The sequence below is a fragment of the Taudactylus pleione genome, unplaced genomic scaffold (genome assembly GCF_031769625.1).
Source record: "Taudactylus pleione unplaced genomic scaffold, aTauple2 ptg000612l, whole genome shotgun sequence".
In the NCBI taxonomy this organism is placed as follows: Eukaryota; Metazoa; Chordata; class Amphibia; order Anura; family Myobatrachidae; genus Taudactylus; species Taudactylus pleione.
Window position 1 is genome coordinate 3,514,760 of NW_028285014.1, and position 18,325 is coordinate 3,533,084.

Sequence of the window (18,325 nt, forward strand, 5' to 3'; positions counted from 1 at the left end):
TCTTTACACAGTGATGAGGTTCACTCACCATAACCTAAGAGAGAAACAAATGTACTTTGGGTATTTTATCCTACTATACCAGTAAGAGATGCTCATCATAATGTAATATGTGCAGCACGGACTTGTTCGATAAAGTTCTAGAGAGTGGGATTAATGCAAAGGGGAACACAAGTATGTTTGCGGAACGTAACTTGCATTTTTCAGCTCTGCACATGCTGCGGAACCAAGTGTATTCAACTACGGGCAATGCAGAATCTCATGAGCAATCACACTTGCAGCCGAGTAGACAGAGCTGCACTGTTTGTAGCGGGACGTTTTCACACAGGCTAAGGGCCCGATTCAGACCGGTTCATATGCAGCTGTCCGCATCCAAAGTATGCAAATCCCGCGATCGCTAGCAAGACATTAGCACGCCCACTATCTTTTGCTGTGCGATCGCAGTATGTATTTAGACGCCCACCAGCCTGACACAAGACGCCCACTTTCCCTTAGTAACATACGTCAATCTCCAGGAAGTGTATTAAACAATCGGTAACATCGGCTGACATTGGACCCATACACAGCACTTGTGGCTGACCATACCCTCCGCAAGCACTGCGTAATTTAGCCATGTGACGTGTACGCTGATGATGCGTCTTAATTATGCACGCCCCTGAAATGGCGTTCCAACGCACAGACACGCCTGCATCCGCACCACCACACCCCCATCACCATCGACCACCCCGTCTCCACCCACAAGCGGCATGTCATGTCACTCATGTTTGCGGAGCCTCTGTGTACAGGGTGCAAACTCTTCCCGTTCGCATGGCCTAGTTTGCGCACGCGCACTACATCTTGTATGCGTGTGCAGGCTGCAAACATCAGCAGGCTGTGTGCAAAACGCAGCCTTGCGACCGGGTCTGAATCAGGCCCCAAGTTCACAGAGGGCATGTCTATGGAGTTGCATGCAGTACAGGGTTGTGTGTATGCAGCAAGGATGGGTCTGCTACAAATGTGCATTTATAAATAATGCCAGCAATGCAACCTAGGGTATGGATAAGGGCAGAAAATATATACGCATTTAGGAGCTGATTAAGACCAGCTCGCTAGGGTGAGATCGCTCGTAGCTGGCCGATATTTGCAATCTGCGCATGCGTATATATCGCAATGTGCGTGCACAAACCACTGCGAAACAGGAAGTGCTCGCTCGCCCAGCATAGACAGCCCAGTTGAATGAGTGACAGGAGAAGCCGTTTGTGGGAGGTGACGGGCAGGCCACTAGAAATGGGGGAGTGGAGGTACGAACGCAGGCATGCCTGAGTGCTTCAACGCCGTTTCAGAGGCGTGCTTATTTAACAGGCAGCGTCATAGTACACGTCACCTGGTTGTATTCACACTGAAGTGATCGCAGTGCTTGCGGAAAGGTATAGTCAACCTCAAGCGCTGCGAGCACATCCGATGGTGCTCGATGTACCAATGTTTTCCTGCACTTCCAGGAGATGACGTGCGCAGAACTATGGGAGGCAATGGAGGCGCCTGCCGCCGGGCTTCAGCTCTGAAGGGGCACCTAATCCATTGTCCACAACATATTCACCCCACTTAGAGCTGTACCTATGTACCCAGAGTGTACCGTAACAGCCGCCCAATACATAGCACCCCTTCCCGGCACCTGGGAAGCCACCATACACTAGTGGAGAGCTCCATGTCACACCATCAGCTGCTGCCGTCGTCTATCTATAGCCTGTCTGCATGTGAATTGCTGACGGGGGGGGGGGGGGCACCAAATTATAACTTGCCTCCGGGCATCTGGCGTGAACTTACACCACTGTTATGAACGGCTGGTGGGCGTCTGCATACACAAAGTGATCGCACGTCAAGACATAGTGGGCGTGCTAATGCTTTGCCGTACGATCGCCTGCCTTGCTGGGTGTGCGTTAGATTTGCATACGCTGGGAGCGAGCGAAAGCATCTAGCGAGCAGGTCTGAATGAGCTCCTTGGTTCCGTGCACACAATGTAGGAGCAATTACGTCCAACTTGCCTTCAACTTTGTCTGAGGCCCATTGTCTTCAATAGTATTCACATAAAACAGAAGGAGGCGCTCTTTAAAAAGATCAGTTGTGAGTGACCACAAGGTACAAGCTTATAAAAGTTAATTATGTTCAGTTCTGAGTGGAAATAATAATCTTGCACTCCTGGATACAAAGATATACATATTTGTAATTATGAAAACTGCTGACGTGATGACATTCCTGGACTTAGAACAGCTAAAACGTATGATAAGACACTGCTAGTGGCTTTTATGTCATGTAGGCACAGCACTTACTGCTGGGGCAGGGTGACCAAATTCCTTTTACCCCTTGGCACCAGGCCATTGGATATCCTCATCTGCTTTCCTCTCCCGATAGCAGTATATAAATGGGCTCTGTTGTGTTTTAGTGTCAGCTGAGCTAGAGGGGAGAAGGGAGTGCATGGATTGGGAGGGGGCAGGAGGGACACAGAAAAGAGGGGGAGCTGTGATCAATAAAGCAGCTGATAGAGAACTGAGACACAGGCACATGTTGTGCTGGAGACTGGGGAATTCAAGGTGGGAGCAGTGGTGCCCCAGGGGGAGAGAGAGGGGAGAGCAGCTGACAGAGACCCTGGGACATAAGAAAGGGGGAGTGTGACCAGCACATGATCCATGGACGGGAAGGCATCAGACACCAGTGAGAGGGAGAGAGTGGGAGAAGAGAAACAAGGTAAGTGGAAAAATTAGAGTGCAGCAGGGAATGAAAGAGAAATGAGTGAGGTTCTCAGCAAGTGTGTGAGACTGAGAGAGAAGCTGGAAGGGGGCAGGGAAGGAGCAGGAAACTTTCCAACAAGAGAGAGAAAGCGTGACATGGATGAAAACTAGTGAGCTGGGGACAGCTGTTTGTACATAGCTCCTGTTATCGCACGTCCCACCTCCTCTTCCAGCGGTGCAGCTCTTATCACATCACATCTTTATAATAATGTCTCTCAACAGGTAACGCTTCATACAGAAATGCACCTGTGCACCCTCTCATTACTCAAGCCCCCGGCGTCTCCCCAGCTACTGTGGAATTAAATGTTTTGTGGCTTGCAAGACATGCTGAGACCTTTAGTTCCACAACCACTGGGTGCCTGCCTCTGGTTCTACCAACACTGTCTTTTACAACTTGAATAATCTGTCCCCTTCCTCACTTTGGTATGCAGCTGCCACAGGCATGAGGGGCAACCAGAGGAAAGGTTCGAAATAAGCATTTATCATGTTCTATGTCTTTATTGGTGCATAGTAATACATTCATGGTGGTCGCTTATGTATAAGGAAATGTATCAGTTGCATATACAGTACTTATTGTTGTTATGTCCATGAATTCACATATTGGGGTATATGTACTAAAAAGAGAGTTTTTAGAAGTGGAGATGTTGCCCATAGCAACCATTCAGATTCTAGCTATTATCTTCTAGCTGGTGCTAGATAAATGTTTAGTCGAATCTGATTGGTTGCTATGTGCAACACCTTCCCCATTGTGTTAATTTAAGAAAAATGAATTCCATTGTATACAGTATGTCAGTGGTTCACAAACTTTCTTGAATTACGGCGCCCTAGTGTATCAGCATGTTTATTCACGGCACCCCTGGGCCAAAAGTATCTTCTAGAGAAATTCTAAATAAAAAATGAAAGGAAGTAAATTGTGCCTACCTGTCATCCATAGGGTCAGTTATGTGGGGGTGGACAGGGCTGCGCTTCCGTTTGTCCACATAATTTATAACTGGCAGCCAGCAGCACTGGTTTTGCCTCTCACATTAACCATAAATAATTTGATTTGGTCCTAGACCACCAACTCGTGGCACCCCTGCATGTGCCCCACAGCACCCAGTTTGGGAACCACTGGTATCAGAGCCGTAACTAGACTTTTTGGTGCCCTGTGCCAGAAAGAGCATTGGCGCCCCCCTCATTTTTCAAAGGGACATAATGCACCCAAAAAAGGGCCATGGCCTCATGGGGAAGGGCCAGGGAAGAGATAGGAGAGGCCAGGAGATGCTGGGGATGAAATAAGAGGAAGCTACAAGCAAGAATGATAACAAACAGAAATTTGATAGGCCCAAACAGCGCCCCCAGTGGTGCCCTGTGCAATGGCACCAGCCGCACTACCCTAGCTATGGCCCTGACTGGTATATATTTTTTTGAACACTGACAGTTGACAGCGCCGCCTACTTATACATAATTGAAAACCTGCATAAGAATGAGTACTTAGATTTATTGTTGCAATCAAAATCTAAAATGAAATTGGCAATATAATGAATTAGTAATATGATTGATTACTGTATATGTGTATAGCTTTGTTGTTATGGTCCTTGTTTATTGTATTGCTATATGTCAGAAACTGAGTTATTTATTGGGTATTTAAACAGTGACACCTGCAGGCTTACAAACAAATTACAAGACATCGTACTGGAAACAAGCGCCATATTGTATAATAAAGCAATTAAAAACACATCCTACAAAGAAATATTATATAGAAATATTCTGACAGTGGCTTTTGTTTTAAATGTTAAAGTTTTGTTACAATGATACTATAGTTGTCATCACCAAATTTTATGTGTTATTTATTAGGTTCAACAACGATCAGACACATGACATTACAGTGAGGACATGTAGTAAATAATTATAACTTTAATTAAGGTCTCCAATACAATCTCATTACTAACCCGTGTGTGGCAGTCACCAAGCTAGCTACATCTCAGCAGTATTGCAGTCCTGATGGCATCTCAAGGTGCCAATCTTTTATCAGATTCAGACTACTCACCACAAACCAGCAGCTACATGTTATATGCTCATCAGTTTAAGTTTCCTGGTCAATAAGACATCACAAGGTGCCCACATTTTAGTGGTGTTTCTCCCCATTCTTCAGGTGCAAGGTGGGTTCGTTCTTGCTACGGAGCAACAGTGTTACTCCAGCAGGGCTTTTAGTTCTGCTTGCCTACTTTTAAGGACCAGTCTCTGAGAGATCCCTGGGAGAGACTTCCGAAGAGCCCAGGACGGGGATTGTGGTGCCACTCAGACTGAGGGTTTAGGTGACTAGCACTGAGTTCTAGTCCATGATTAAAACCCATGGGACTTAGGACCTGATTCAGACCCACTCGCTAGGATGCGTTTGCACGCAGCCAACCGATTGCTTGCATTCTGTGCATGCATACGCATCGTAATGCGCGTGCGCGAAACAATGCGAGAGATCAGGAAGTGTTCACTCGCTGCGCATAGACAGCCCAGCTGAATGAGTGACAGGAGAAGCCATTTGTGGATGGTGACAGGGGCTGGCCACTAGAAACGGGGGAGTGGAGGTGTGAACGCAGACATGCCTGAGCATCTCAACGCTGTTTAAGAGGCGTGCATAATTAAGAGGCAGCGTCATAGTACACGTCACCTGGCTGTATTTCACACTGAAGCACTCGCAACGCTTGCGGCAGGGTATGGTCAGCCACATGCGCTGCAAACGTTTCTAAGGGTACTCGATATATCGATGGTTGCATTCACTTGCTGGAGATGAAGTGCGCAAGTGGGCGTCTTAAGACAGGCTGGTGGGCATCTGCATACACAGAGCGATCGCTCGCCAAGACATAGTGGACGTGCTAATGTCTTGGTGTGCGATCGCCTGCCTTGCCGAAATTTGCATACGCATCTAGCGTGTGAACGCATCTAGCGAGCCGGTCTCAATCAAGCCCTTAGTGCATTAAATCTGTAAATCTAAAAGACCTCTAAGGCTAAATTTACTAAGCGTTACTTATCAAAGCCACCTTGTCTTCAGGGCTAGCGGTTGCTGGATTTAAAGGGGCAATTATATTTAACACAAAATCATACTTGCCAACTTTCTGGCTGCTCCTTCCGGGAGGGAGCAGCCAGATCGGCAGGCCGGAGGGGCGTGGCCGGGTGGATGACGAGCAATTGTAGGCGTGGCGGGGCCACACGATCGCGCAATTTGGCCCTGCCTCCGCTACATAATGCCGATAATACAGGCATTGCGGAGCAGGGGGCGGGGCCAAAATGACGCCTTTTGCCACAGCAAATACGATTGACGCTACCGATTCTGTTTAATATGAAACACCCACTAGCGGCGGTACATATCCATCTCAGTGCGTCTTTAGACGTATCATCGGTGCACTATCGGTCGTACCACTGAAACTTGCGCCAAACTCTTGGTAGGCGCAGTTTCTGCATCTGCATATGGCAGTGTGTGAGCGGTATTGCGTCCTCCGTCTGCCTATCCACCACCATGTTACTTCACTGAAATTCACTCTCTGCGTTCTGCACCTTCGTGCGGTAACCACCGGGATGCACGCGCTGCACTACTCGGACACATGGGCAGACTTAAAACCTTTGAGGTTAAGGTATAATGCACTTGGGTCTTATCCATTCCATCTGAGCCACATAGGGCGGGACGTACTAAGCTCTGAAAAGTGAGTGATAAACTACCGACCAATCAGCTCCTGTAATTTTTCAGACACAACCTGTAGCATGACAGTTAGAAACTGAGTGGATGGTAGTTCATAACTCTCCAATTTATAATTTATAATTTTTCACTGGGGGGTACATCTCCCCCGGTGAATGCAACATAAATGGTGTTTGAAATATGGCTTATGGATCCCAGGGAGAAGTCTGCCATACAGTGCTATAGTGGCAGGTGGAATGGTCTGGGAAGGTAAGGAGAGGTCATGGTCAGTTCCATCGTTCTCTAGGAATGCTATGCTTACTGTGAACATCTCCCATAGAGTTCACTGATCCGTGTCCCAAATGAAGTTTATTCTGCGTTCACCACGTGGCTGAATGCAACTCAAAAGAAAGGGACTGAGGGCGCATGAGAAGCAGAGTCTGGATCACTTCTGGCTGCTGCCTCGCTAGCTCTATTACATTCCTCAGGATAACACAATGAGATAAGGTTGCCGTTGATAGGCCGATGTCTGTTCTTAACCGCATTGATGTATTTGTATCTCCCCCTTCTCTTCCTCCTCCTATTTTTTTCGCTGCTTTTCCTTTAGCTATCAAAATGGTGTCTCATACTCTGCTCTTCGCTGTGGCTTTTGCTGTCCTCCTCACCCAGATCATAATGAGTAGACTGTCAGACTCACTGCTCACTCTGGCGGACTCCGCGCACACACTCTCCCTGCTCATTGCACTGTGTCCCCAGCTCATCCTTTCCCACTCGTCCTCCTTGCCCCCACATGCCAAAGCCCGGCTCCCAACTCTCTTCTCGCTACTCTCTCCACTCCTACTCTCTTCCCTTGGCCTGTCTCTCACACTAGGGTCTCTGGGACATCTTGTGCGTCCTCACCACTCTCACCGTCCGGCTCTCATCCTCGTGGCTGGAGTGTTGGGTCTGCTGTTTAATGTCATATACATGGTGGTCACTGGAGCTTTCCAAGGTAAGGCCTGTTCTATGATGAGACAGACTAAGGGCCTGATTCAGAGATGGACGCTATAGCACAGCCGCAGCGTCTTTAGTAAAGAGGCGCTCACTGAAGGCTTCTGTGATCCTCTGCTGTGTCCGAAGATGCAGCATTGGATCAACTGCGTGACCATCGAACATCTGAGTAACCCTCAGGTTACTGAGGATGTCTGGCAAAATCACGCTGCCGGGGACTTTGATGCACAAGCTTCAGCATGCCCAGAAAACAGGGCTGATTCCCCCCCTTTTCTCAAACTCTGTCTGTTGCCGCACCTAAATCCCAGAAGCGGCTTCTGGGGCACTGCGAGCGACACTGCAGAAGTAGATCTGCTCATGTGCGGTGCGGCTCCTGCGCAGATCTGCAAACCTCGGAGATGTACCTAACTATCGAATTCTCATTTATCTCTGAATTAGACCCTAAAGGCCCCCATGCATCTGCAATGGATCATCGCGATGTAGCAATAGAATCCGAAACGCCGACCCGCCTATTGGAAATGCTGACCGGCAGCCATCGATGTTCCGCGATCCGTCGTAGGATCAGTGAAATTCTACATATTGAATATCACCGATCTGCCAATCACGATAATTTTTTTATCGTGATCGGCATATCCGTGAAGTCCAACATGTTGGAATTCAGCGATCCTTCGATACCGGGTTGCAGGATCGCTACATTGCGACGATCCGTTGCAGATGTATGGGGGCCTTAAGTTGGCAGGGAAGCAAACTGTAAGGAAGCAATGTTAAAGTCATATTAAATAACACGGATCAAATTTCATTTAAAGGATTATCCATGACCTGTTTAACCAGTTATTAGTTTGTTTTGAATAAATAATGTACGTTTGATTTCTCATGCAGCAATACAATCAGCCTCATATATCAACGCGTTTTATCACTCACAACAAGTGATTAAACTCATTGCATATGATAAATGGTGCTCCAGCCAATCAGCTCCCAACTGTCATTTTCAAACAGATGACAGTTAGGAGCCAATTGGCTGGAGCACCATTATCATACGCAACGAGTTTAATCACTTGTTGTGAGTGATAAAACTTGTTGATAAATGGGGCCCATAGTATCCTGTTTCTTTATTTATCTTCCCTGAGCTCATACCTACTAGGCCTTTTTATTAGCAACTCTTCAGTCACCTGAAACCTGTGTTTTCTACACAACCAGGTCTGTGTCTAGCAAGAGTGCAACTGCATCAACCAAGATGGCGGCTGGTTCTGCGCCTGCTGTGTTCCTTGGCGCCTTCCTCCCTGCTCCTCACCAGCAGCTTGCTGCTGCACCTGTTTAGTCACCCAGCTGTACACTACTTAGATCCTGCTCTCTCCTTGGTTTCCATAACAATCATGGTTGCTTCTGTCTACTCTGACATTGTTCAAAATGGCCGCGTTCTCCTACAGGCTGTACCACCCTCTACGGAGTTACAAAGTGTAAAGATGGATCTGGACACACTCTGCGGCCACAATGGATATCACGAGCTTCATATGTGGGCCCTTGCCCCGGACCATGGTGTGGCATCTCTTCACATTCACTGTTCTGGACTGGAGGCATACAAGGATATGGTAGGCCAGGCCAGGGCCCTATTTAAGCATCACGGCATTACAGAGCTAACCATACAGCCAGAGTTTGGAAGTCCTGGGACCTGCGCTTTGGCTTGTGGGCCCAGCTGTGCCCAGCACTCCTGCTGCAATACCACACATTCTATAGGCAATGATTTAATCTTGGCCAACATGTGTACCTGAGGCTGGACATAGTATCGCACTGCAAATTGCCATTACATGCTCAGTGCTTAGGAAATGTATGAACCGTAGAAAGTGAACCCCTAGCCACCTATGTATATAGCAAAATAGGACAGAGATAGTGACATTGACTTTATATTAACCCCTTTTTGAGTGGGACAAAAGATCTGCACCAATCAGACAGCCACTTACCATCCCCAGTCCACATATGTATAACACACAATGTTTTTTTTAAAAATATGTTCTTTTAATATCTACATAAAAAAAATCAGTTAGTGCTTTAAGTATCTTGTTGTTTGTCTTCAACGTATTTACCCAGAGAGTGTATTTTCCATGGTAGTCACCTACTTTGGAAGGTAGGATTATGGTTGTACTGTAGTTTATAATCATTTGCTAAGTGCCTTTGTCCATTATATCATCCGAGGTCTTATTTACATTTTTTGTGGATGTAGTGGGGTTTTCAGCCTTAATGCTGGGATTGTGGGTATACTGGTAGCTCTGCTATTTACACCAACACCATCAAAACCGCTCATAATTCGATCCATGCCTACCTCCGAGACTTTTCACTCCAGTTAGAAAGTGTCAAACATAAGGGGTGGAAGCGGGTTCTCCAAATGAATTCCTGCCAATGTATGAGAAATTCCCTGTGTGCCTACTAGTCAGCAGCCACCCATTCTTGTATCGTCTGGGAAACTACAATCTGAGAACCGCCTCTCTTGTTCCCCAGTGAGGGCGAGGCTTAACCCTACCAAGCTGGCTGTTGGATCGTCGTCAATGCCAGGTGCAAAGCTTTCAAAGTGACATGGGCCTGCTAGGTCATCCACCTCCTGTGGCATCCACGACATGAGGACTTCGAGGTTTTCAAATTGGGGAGTCTCATCCAGTGCAGGGTCAGTTGGCGTCAAATTAACCCCAGGCAAATAATCAAAAGGCGGGAAAGGATCCGGAATGGGCATGCCAAAGTCTAAAGAATTAAAAGAGAAGTATAAAAGTGAGTTACATTACATTTTTCATTAATCCGTATATTTCAAACCATTTAATAAATGGGGTATGTACCAATTATAGTGGACTTTTTCCTACACCCAGTGGAGGCAGCCATTTTTGTTTTGGGCTGAATTAGTGCTTGTGAGCATGCAGCCTAGCAAACCACCCAGAACCAGTAACATCATACGTTTTGGTCAAAAGGGCTTATGTTGGGAACCTAATTGACACAATTCAAATCATCACAACCATCGGGCTGAAACCAGGCTATCAAGAAGTGATTTATGTCACCAAGGCTCTGACATTTTTACTAGACGTACAGACACAATCCAAGAGGCTGGCGCTCTCTCACAGGAGTCCAGTAAAACTGCACACCTATACGAGAGGCTTTGCCAATCCTCTCACAATAAAAGCAACACAAAAAATAGCATACGGTGTATAGAGATTGAATATCCCGTTTTAATCACAATATTAAAATACATATCCTAAAAATTATGCGTGCACATATTAAACATTTAAACAATGAAAAGTCTCAAAGAGGACCTGGAGAATAACATAAATACAGCAAAACTGGCGAGCTTCCTATGAGAACTTGGGTACGCAAAGTATTTCACTAAAACACTGATGGTGTTCATCACATAATTACCAAATGCAAACTCCCAGATTAGCATCATTTTAGTACTGCTAGGAGCAAAGTGGGTTGGGGCCACAGGGAACATGTAAGTGCCGAGTCTAGGGACATTGGGCAGGAGTGGAACAGTGCAGTGCCAGGCTGTTCTCACCTCCCAACAAAGCAGAGCCAGGGCTTCCTCTGCACATAGGCCATGGAAGTAGAGGTGACCCAGAAATGCCAAGCCCCCTTACTTCAGGCCCCACAGCCCCCAAACCTCCTGCACTCCTATAGTTACAATCATTTCGTAAAAACCATATAACATATAGTATGGTCAGTCTACTTGCTGGTCCTTGCTCCTTTTGGGAACCAAATGCAATAGTACAGTTATTGGGAATTATGTAATAGGTTTCGAGCTCCAGCCGCTGCCAGAACTCCTGCGAGTTTTCCCGTATTTTTTAAAGTGGCAATCATTATAAGGCAAAATCAAGTTAGTTTAACCTTGAAATTATTGCCGCTTTAAAAATATGGGAACATTCGCAGAAGTTCCCACATTGGCTGCAGCTCTCAACCTATTACATAAGTCCCATAAACTACTACTAATCCTAATAAATCACTCCGCTGCATTGGGGAAAAACCTGTTTGGTACCGAGTACCCTTATTATAGATGAAAAGTGTAGCGATGATAGTACTTGGGAACCATGGGTGGTACATGCTTAAGAACATAAAACAAATATACTGACCAGATGGACATATTAATCCAAGACCAACAATCTACTAGATAGAATTTCCGCCATGTCCTAGTATAGTATCTATTGTTTTGGTTCTCATTTACTTATGGCATTATAGGCTAATTTCTATTATACCGCAAAATGTACTCAGCACCTCACAGTGGAATGAAGCATCTGTCCAGAAGAGCTTGCAATTTAATTGTTTATGATTATTGTCAATTGTTACCTTTCTATCAATGAAACCATTTTGCGAATGTGTCACAGCAAGATCTAGAATAGATATAGCTAATGCTTGGTGAGGGATTTAGGATATTTTAAATAAAACACAATATATAGTCCGACTAATAAAGGCAAATTAATTACTACCGCTACCAGTGAAAGTGCCCCCGAATATCTGCATTTTATACCCAGCACTTTACCAGCTTGGCGTGAAGTGAATGAAACAAGGAAATAATCCTATCATTTATCATTATCTTTCATTTATAACACGCTGAAATTCAGATCCCTAACTAGACTTTTTGGCGACCTGTGCCAGAGAAAGCATTGCCCCCCCCCCCCACAATTTTTAATTAGGGACATAAGATAGTGCACCTGTAAAAGGGTCATGGCCTCATGGGGAAGGGTCAGGGAAGCGATAGGGGAGGTCAGGAGATGCTGGGGATAAAAGAAGAGGAAGCTACAAGTACGAATGATAATAAACAGGAAAATTGCCAGGCCCAAACAGCGCCCCCTGACCTGTGCCATGGCACTGGTTGCACTACCCTAGTTACAGCCCTGCTGAAATATTCTGCAGTGCTGTACACTGAGGGAGACCATGCCACAAACATATTACATACTGTGACATGAAATAGGTAAAGATGGCAATGCCCAAATGAGGTTACAATCCAAGAGACGTGGAGGAGAACACATGATACATAAGGAAGCAGAACAACAGCTGTAGCTGCTGGTGGGGAAAGTGTGTGTGCCTGCTGTAAGTCAGCAGCATTATCAGCCAGCAATCGTACAGGAGTCAGTGGTGACTGGCATTACTTTGCAGCCAGAGAATGGTGCGTCGCTGATGGAATGAAAAGCGACATTGAAAAATGAAGATACAAAATGTGACCCATAACTGTCCTTCACCAGTTATTGTAACCTAACCTTGTTCCGCTTTTGTGCTGTTATATATGTATCATTATGCCAGCATTTGGTCTACGTAACACTTTACGAGCAATGGGCATTTACCTGCATTTGAAGTACAGTGATTCATGTAATCTGGTCTTGCTTGCTTTCTTTTCAACTCAATCCCATGCGGATCTGTGGGGAGATGGTAAAATCAGAGGACGCACAGGCTAATCTTAGATAAGAGCACGTAGTGGTGCCTAGTACTTACCAGGGCCATTAAACTCGTCTAGCGGACAGCTAAGGCGGGGTCGCTTTTTGTGCAGGCTGTAGGAAACTGCAAGAGAAAAGTTTAAGACATACTATGGACATATCCATGGGACTATTATAAACAGAAATGGTAGACCAAAACCTCTAAGTACATTTTGGGCATCTTCAGAGTGATTGTGTTGCGACATTGTCAGCACAGAGCATTCATATGGCCAAAATAATAGTAGGAATGGAATAATAAAGAAAATGACACAGAAAATGTCCTGGAAGTCTCCCACACACAGACATGACAGAGCACTGGCAATGCCCTTATTACACACACTTACTGTTGTGCCGTGGCATATACGTGAAGACCAGTCCTTCGCTGCGGATCCCATCAGTGATCCTCTGTAGACAGACTTGGACTGGAGCCGGGTCTGTGATGTGCAGATCACGATATGGTGGAGTCTTCAGGACAATTGCAATTTGTCTGTGCACGTCAGCCTGCGAGAAGTCAGCACGGGCTTCCCATGTACTGTCCAGGAACATGACCTGGATGTCCTCTGAGACATACGTGTAGACAATGTGCAATTTGTTAAACAGGATCGTCAGGCACAGGCAGCAAAGGACATTGCAAACAACATTTTTTAAGCTTAAATTTATTAAATATAATATATATTTGGTACATCAAAACTAACAATTTACAGCGGGTGCCAAAATGTATAGTGATCTAAAGAAAAAAAATATTTATACATTAAGAATAAAATGGATTTTGTTGGGGTTGAGTACATTTAATTTAGAGGAAAGTCAGAGTGTTCATTCTAGCACCCAGAGGGTTAATTCTAGCGCCCTGCACCTGTCACTCACAACCAGTGCATTTCCTCTTTATTAGAAGCACCAGAGCAGAGAGCGACACCCCAGGCAGGAAGAGGAACTGCACGAGTTGTGACAGGTGCAGGGTGAACACTAGAAGTGGATGCGGTGGTGATATCGGACGCAAATGGCTGATGTATTTAGTCTGTGCATTTGTCCGAGCCGCACAAAGCATGCGTCACATTGGTTACCTCCAGGAGTCACAGGACAAATTCAGATGCAGAAAGAAGCAATTTGGTGGGTGGGAGGTAACTGAGGGGTGTATAGTCACACGTGGGCGTGCAGCGCCAGCATCTTTTGTTGCAGTTGCACTGGAAACCGCGTCCATGTTCAAATGGACAAACTGCGCCTCTATAGAGCTGGTGCAATGTCCGTGGGTGCGACTTTGTACACGTCGGCGGAATGGAGATGCAGAATGTGGAGGGGAGGGGTGGGGCGTCCCAGTAGAAAGCCCATGGGCTGCGGCATTAGCATAAAGTTGCAGCTGCACTACGCACAGAGATGAAGTCACGGCTGTAACTGGATCCACCTCTGCATCAGGCCCTCTATGTATAAGACGCATATAAAACACTAGAATCATTTCAGATACAGAATGATGAACTTTTTAGAATTAATTTTTATTCTGTAGTAATCCTGTGGGATCACATGTACTCTTCCTTAGTCAGCCCTTTAATTAGGTATCATTACTGTATCAAGACTGATGCCAGCCAAAAATTATTCAGCCACTGTCCTCTCTCCTTTCTTACCCGGGACACACATACTACGCATCACTCCCTGTATCTCATCCACTGTCCCCTCTCCTTTCTTACCCGGGTCATACATAATACACATCACTCCCTGTATCTCAGTCACTGTCCTCTCACCTTACTCCCCTGTGTCACACATAATACACATCACTGCCTGTATCTCAGTCACTGTCCTCTCACTTTTCTCCTCTGTGTCACACATAATACACATCACTCCCTGTATCTCAGTCACTGTCCTCTCACCTTACTCCCCTGTGTCACACATAATACACATCACTCCCTGTATCTCAGTCACTGTCCTCTCACCATACTCCCCTGTGTCACACATAATACACATCACACCCTGTATCTCAGTCACTGTCCTCTCACCTTACTCCCCTGTGTCACACATAATACACATCACTCCCTGTATCTCAGTCACTGTCCTCTCACCTTACTCCCCTGTGTCACACATAATACACATCACTCCCTGTATCTCAGTCACTGTCCTCTCACCTTTCTCCCCTGTGTCACACATAATACACATCACTCCCTGTATCTCAGTCACTGTCCTCTCACCTTACTCCTCTATGTCACAAATAATACACATCACTCCCTGTATCTCAGTCACTGTCCTCTCACCTTTCTCCCCTGTGTCACACATAATACACATCACTCCCTGTTTCTCAGTCACTGTCCTTTCACCTTTCTCCCCTGTGTCACACATAATACACATCACTCCCTGTATCTCAGTCACTGTCCTCTCACCTTTCTCCCCTGTGTCACACATAATACACATCACTCCCTGTATCTCAGTCACTGTCCTCTCACCTTACTCCCCTGTGTCACACATAATACACATCACTCCCTGTATCTCAGTCACTGTCCTCTCACCTCTCTCCTCTGTGTCACACATAATACACATCACTCCCTGTATCTCAGTCACTGTCCTGTCACCTTTCTCCCCTGTGTCACACATAATACACATCACTCCCTGTATCTCAGTCTCTCAGTCACTGTCCTCTCACCTTTCTCCCCTGTGTCACACATAATACACATCACTCCCTGTATCTCAGTCACTGTCCTCTCACCTCTCTCCTCTGTGTCACACATAATACACATCGCTCCCTGTATCTCAGTCACTTTCCTCTCACCTTTCTCCCCTGTGTCACACATAATACACATCGCTCCCTGTATCTCAGTCACTGTCCTCTCACCTTTCTCCCCTGTGTCACACATAATACACATCACTCCCTGTATCTCAGTCACTGTCCTCTCACCTTTCTCCCCTGTGTCACACATAATACACATCACTCCCTGTATCTCAGTCACTGTCCTCTCACCTCTCTCCTCTGTGTCACACATAATACACATCGCTCCCTGTATCTCAGTCACTTTCCTCTCACCTTTCTCCCCTGTGTCACACATAATACACATCACTCCCTGTATCTCAGTCACTGTCCTCTCACCTCTCTCCTCTGTGTCACACATAATACACATCGCTCCCTGTATCTCAGTCACTTTCCTCTCACCTTTCTCCCCTGTGTCACACATAATACACATCGCTCCCTGTATCTCAGTCACTGTCCTCTCACCTTTCTCCCCTGTGTCACACATAATACACATCACTCCCTGTATCTCAGTCACTGTCCTCTCACCTTTCTCCCCTGTGTCACACATAATACACATCACTCCCTGTATCTCAGTCACTGTCCTCTCACCTCTCTCCTCTGTGTCACACATAATACACATCGCTCCCTGTATCTCAGTCACTTTCCTCTCACCTTTCTCCCCTGTGTCACACATAATACACATCGCTCCCTGTATCTCAGTCACTGTCCTCTCACCTCTCTCCAGTGTGTCACACATAATACACATCACTCCCTGTATCTCAGTCACTGTCCTCTCACCTTACTCCCCTGTGTCACACATAATACACATCACCTCCCTGTATCTCAGTCACTGTCCTCTCACCTTACTCCCCTGTGTCACACATAATACACATCACTCCCTGTATCTCAGTCACTGTCCTCTCACCTTTCTCCTCTGTGTCACACATAATACACATCACTCCCTGTATCTCAGTCACTGTCCTCTCACCTTACTCCCCTGTGTCACACATAATACACATCACCTCCCTGTATCTCAGTCACTGTCCTCTCACCTTACTCCCCTGTGTCACACATAATACACATCACTCCCTGTATCTCAGTCACTGTCCTCTCACCTTACTCCTCTGTGTCACACATAATACACATCACTCCCTGTATCTCAGTCACTGCCTCTCACCTTACTCCCCTGTGTCACACATAATACACATCACCTCCCTGTATCTCAGTCACTGTCCTCTCACCTTTCTCCCCTGTGCCACACATAATACACATCGCTCCCTGTATCTCAGTCACTGTCCTCTCACCTTACTCCCCTGTGTCACACATAATACACATCGCTCCCTGTATCTCAGTCACTGTCCTCTCACCTTTCTCCCCTGTGTCACACATAATACACATCACTCCCTGTATCTCAGTCACTGTCCTCTCACCTTACTCCCCTGTGCCACACATAATACACATCACCCCCTGTATCTCAGTCACTGTCCTCTCAGCTTTCTCCTCTGTGTCACACATAATACACATCACTCCCTGTATCTCAGTCACTGTCCTCTCACCTCTCTCCTCTGTGTCACACATAATACACATCACTCCCTGTATCTCAGTCACTGTCCTCTCACCTCTCTCCTCTGTGTCACACATAATACACATCACTCCCTGTATCTCAGTCACTGTCCTCTCACCTTACTCCCCTGTGTCACACATAATACACATCACTCCCTGTATCTCAGTCACTGTCCTCTCACCTTACTCCCCTGTGTCACACATAATACACATCACTCCCTGTATCTCAGTCACTGTCCTCTCACCTATCTCCCCTGTGTCACACATAATACACATCACTCCCTCTATCTCAGTCACTGTCCTCTCACCTTTCTCCCCTGTGTCACACATAATACACATCACTCCCTGTATCTCAGTCACTGTCCTCTCACCTCTCTCCCCTGTGTCACACATAATACACATCACTCCCTGTATCTCAGTCACTGTCCTCTCACCTTTCTCCTCTGTGTCACACATAATACACATCACTCCCTGTATCTCAGTCACTGTCCTCTCACCTTTCTCCCCTGTGTCACACATAATACACATCACTCCCTGTATCTCAGTCACTGTCCTCTCACCTTTCTCCCGTGTCACACATAATACATATCGCTCCCTGTATCTCAGTCACTTTCCTCTCACCTTTCTCCCCTGTGTCACACATAATACACATCACACCCTGTATCTCAGTCACTGTCCTCTCACCTCTCTCCCCTGTGTCACACATAATACACATCACTCCCCTGTATCTCAGTCACTGTCCTCTCACCTTTCTCCCGTGTCACACATAATACACATCGCTCCCTGTATCTCAGTCACTTTCCTCTCACCTTTCTCCCCTGTGTCACACATAATACACATCACACCCTGTATCTCAGTCACTGTCCTCTCACCTCTCTCCCCTGTGTCACACATAATACACATCACTCCCCTGTATCTCAGTCACTGTCCTCTCACCTCTCTCCTCTGTGTCACACATAATACACATCACTCCCTGTATCTCAGTCACTGTCCTCTCACCTCTCTCCTGTGTCACACATAATACACATCACCTCCCTGTATCTCAGTCACTGTTCTCTCACCTTTCTCCTCTGTGTCACACATAATACACATCACTCCCTGTATCTCAGTCACTGTCCTCTCACCTTACTCCCCTGTGTCACACATAATACACATCACTCCCTGTATCTCAGTCACTGCCTCTCACCTTACTCCCCTGTGTCACACATAATACACA

General features: G+C 46.3%; 2 protein-coding genes across 4 annotated transcripts in view; one reads left to right on the forward strand and one right to left on the reverse strand.

Moving 5' to 3' along the window:
- The first annotated feature begins 2,541 nt into the window (after positions 1 to 2,541).
- On the forward strand, positions 2,542 to 9,582 carry LOC148480482 (uncharacterized). Of its 3 annotated transcripts, none has more exons than XM_088454328.1 (3): positions 2,542 to 2,718; positions 7,019 to 7,402; positions 8,599 to 9,582. In XM_088454328.1, exons 1-3 carry the CDS (start codon positions 2,661 to 2,663, stop codon positions 9,168 to 9,170), a joined length of 1,014 nt encoding a protein of 337 aa, XP_088310454.1. In that variant the 5' UTR covers positions 2,542 to 2,660; the 3' UTR covers positions 9,171 to 9,582. The 3 variants fall into 3 exon arrangements, with proteins under 3 accessions (XP_088310454.1, XP_088310455.1, XP_088310453.1); XM_088454329.1 differs by lacking the exon at positions 2,542 to 2,718 and adding an exon at positions 2,726 to 2,984; XM_088454327.1 differs by lacking the exon at positions 2,542 to 2,718 and having other exon boundaries at positions 5,224 to 7,402.
- RELB (RELB proto-oncogene, NF-kB subunit) overlaps positions 9,399 to 18,325 on the reverse strand; it is an 85,844-nt gene continuing 76,917 nt past the window's right edge. The window contains 4 exon segments of the mRNA XM_088454326.1: positions 9,399 to 10,131; positions 12,711 to 12,782; positions 12,859 to 12,924; positions 13,184 to 13,399. Of these exon segments, the coding sequence (XP_088310452.1) occupies positions 9,827 to 10,131; positions 12,711 to 12,782; positions 12,859 to 12,924; positions 13,184 to 13,399 (659 nt within the window). The 3' untranslated portion in view covers positions 9,399 to 9,826.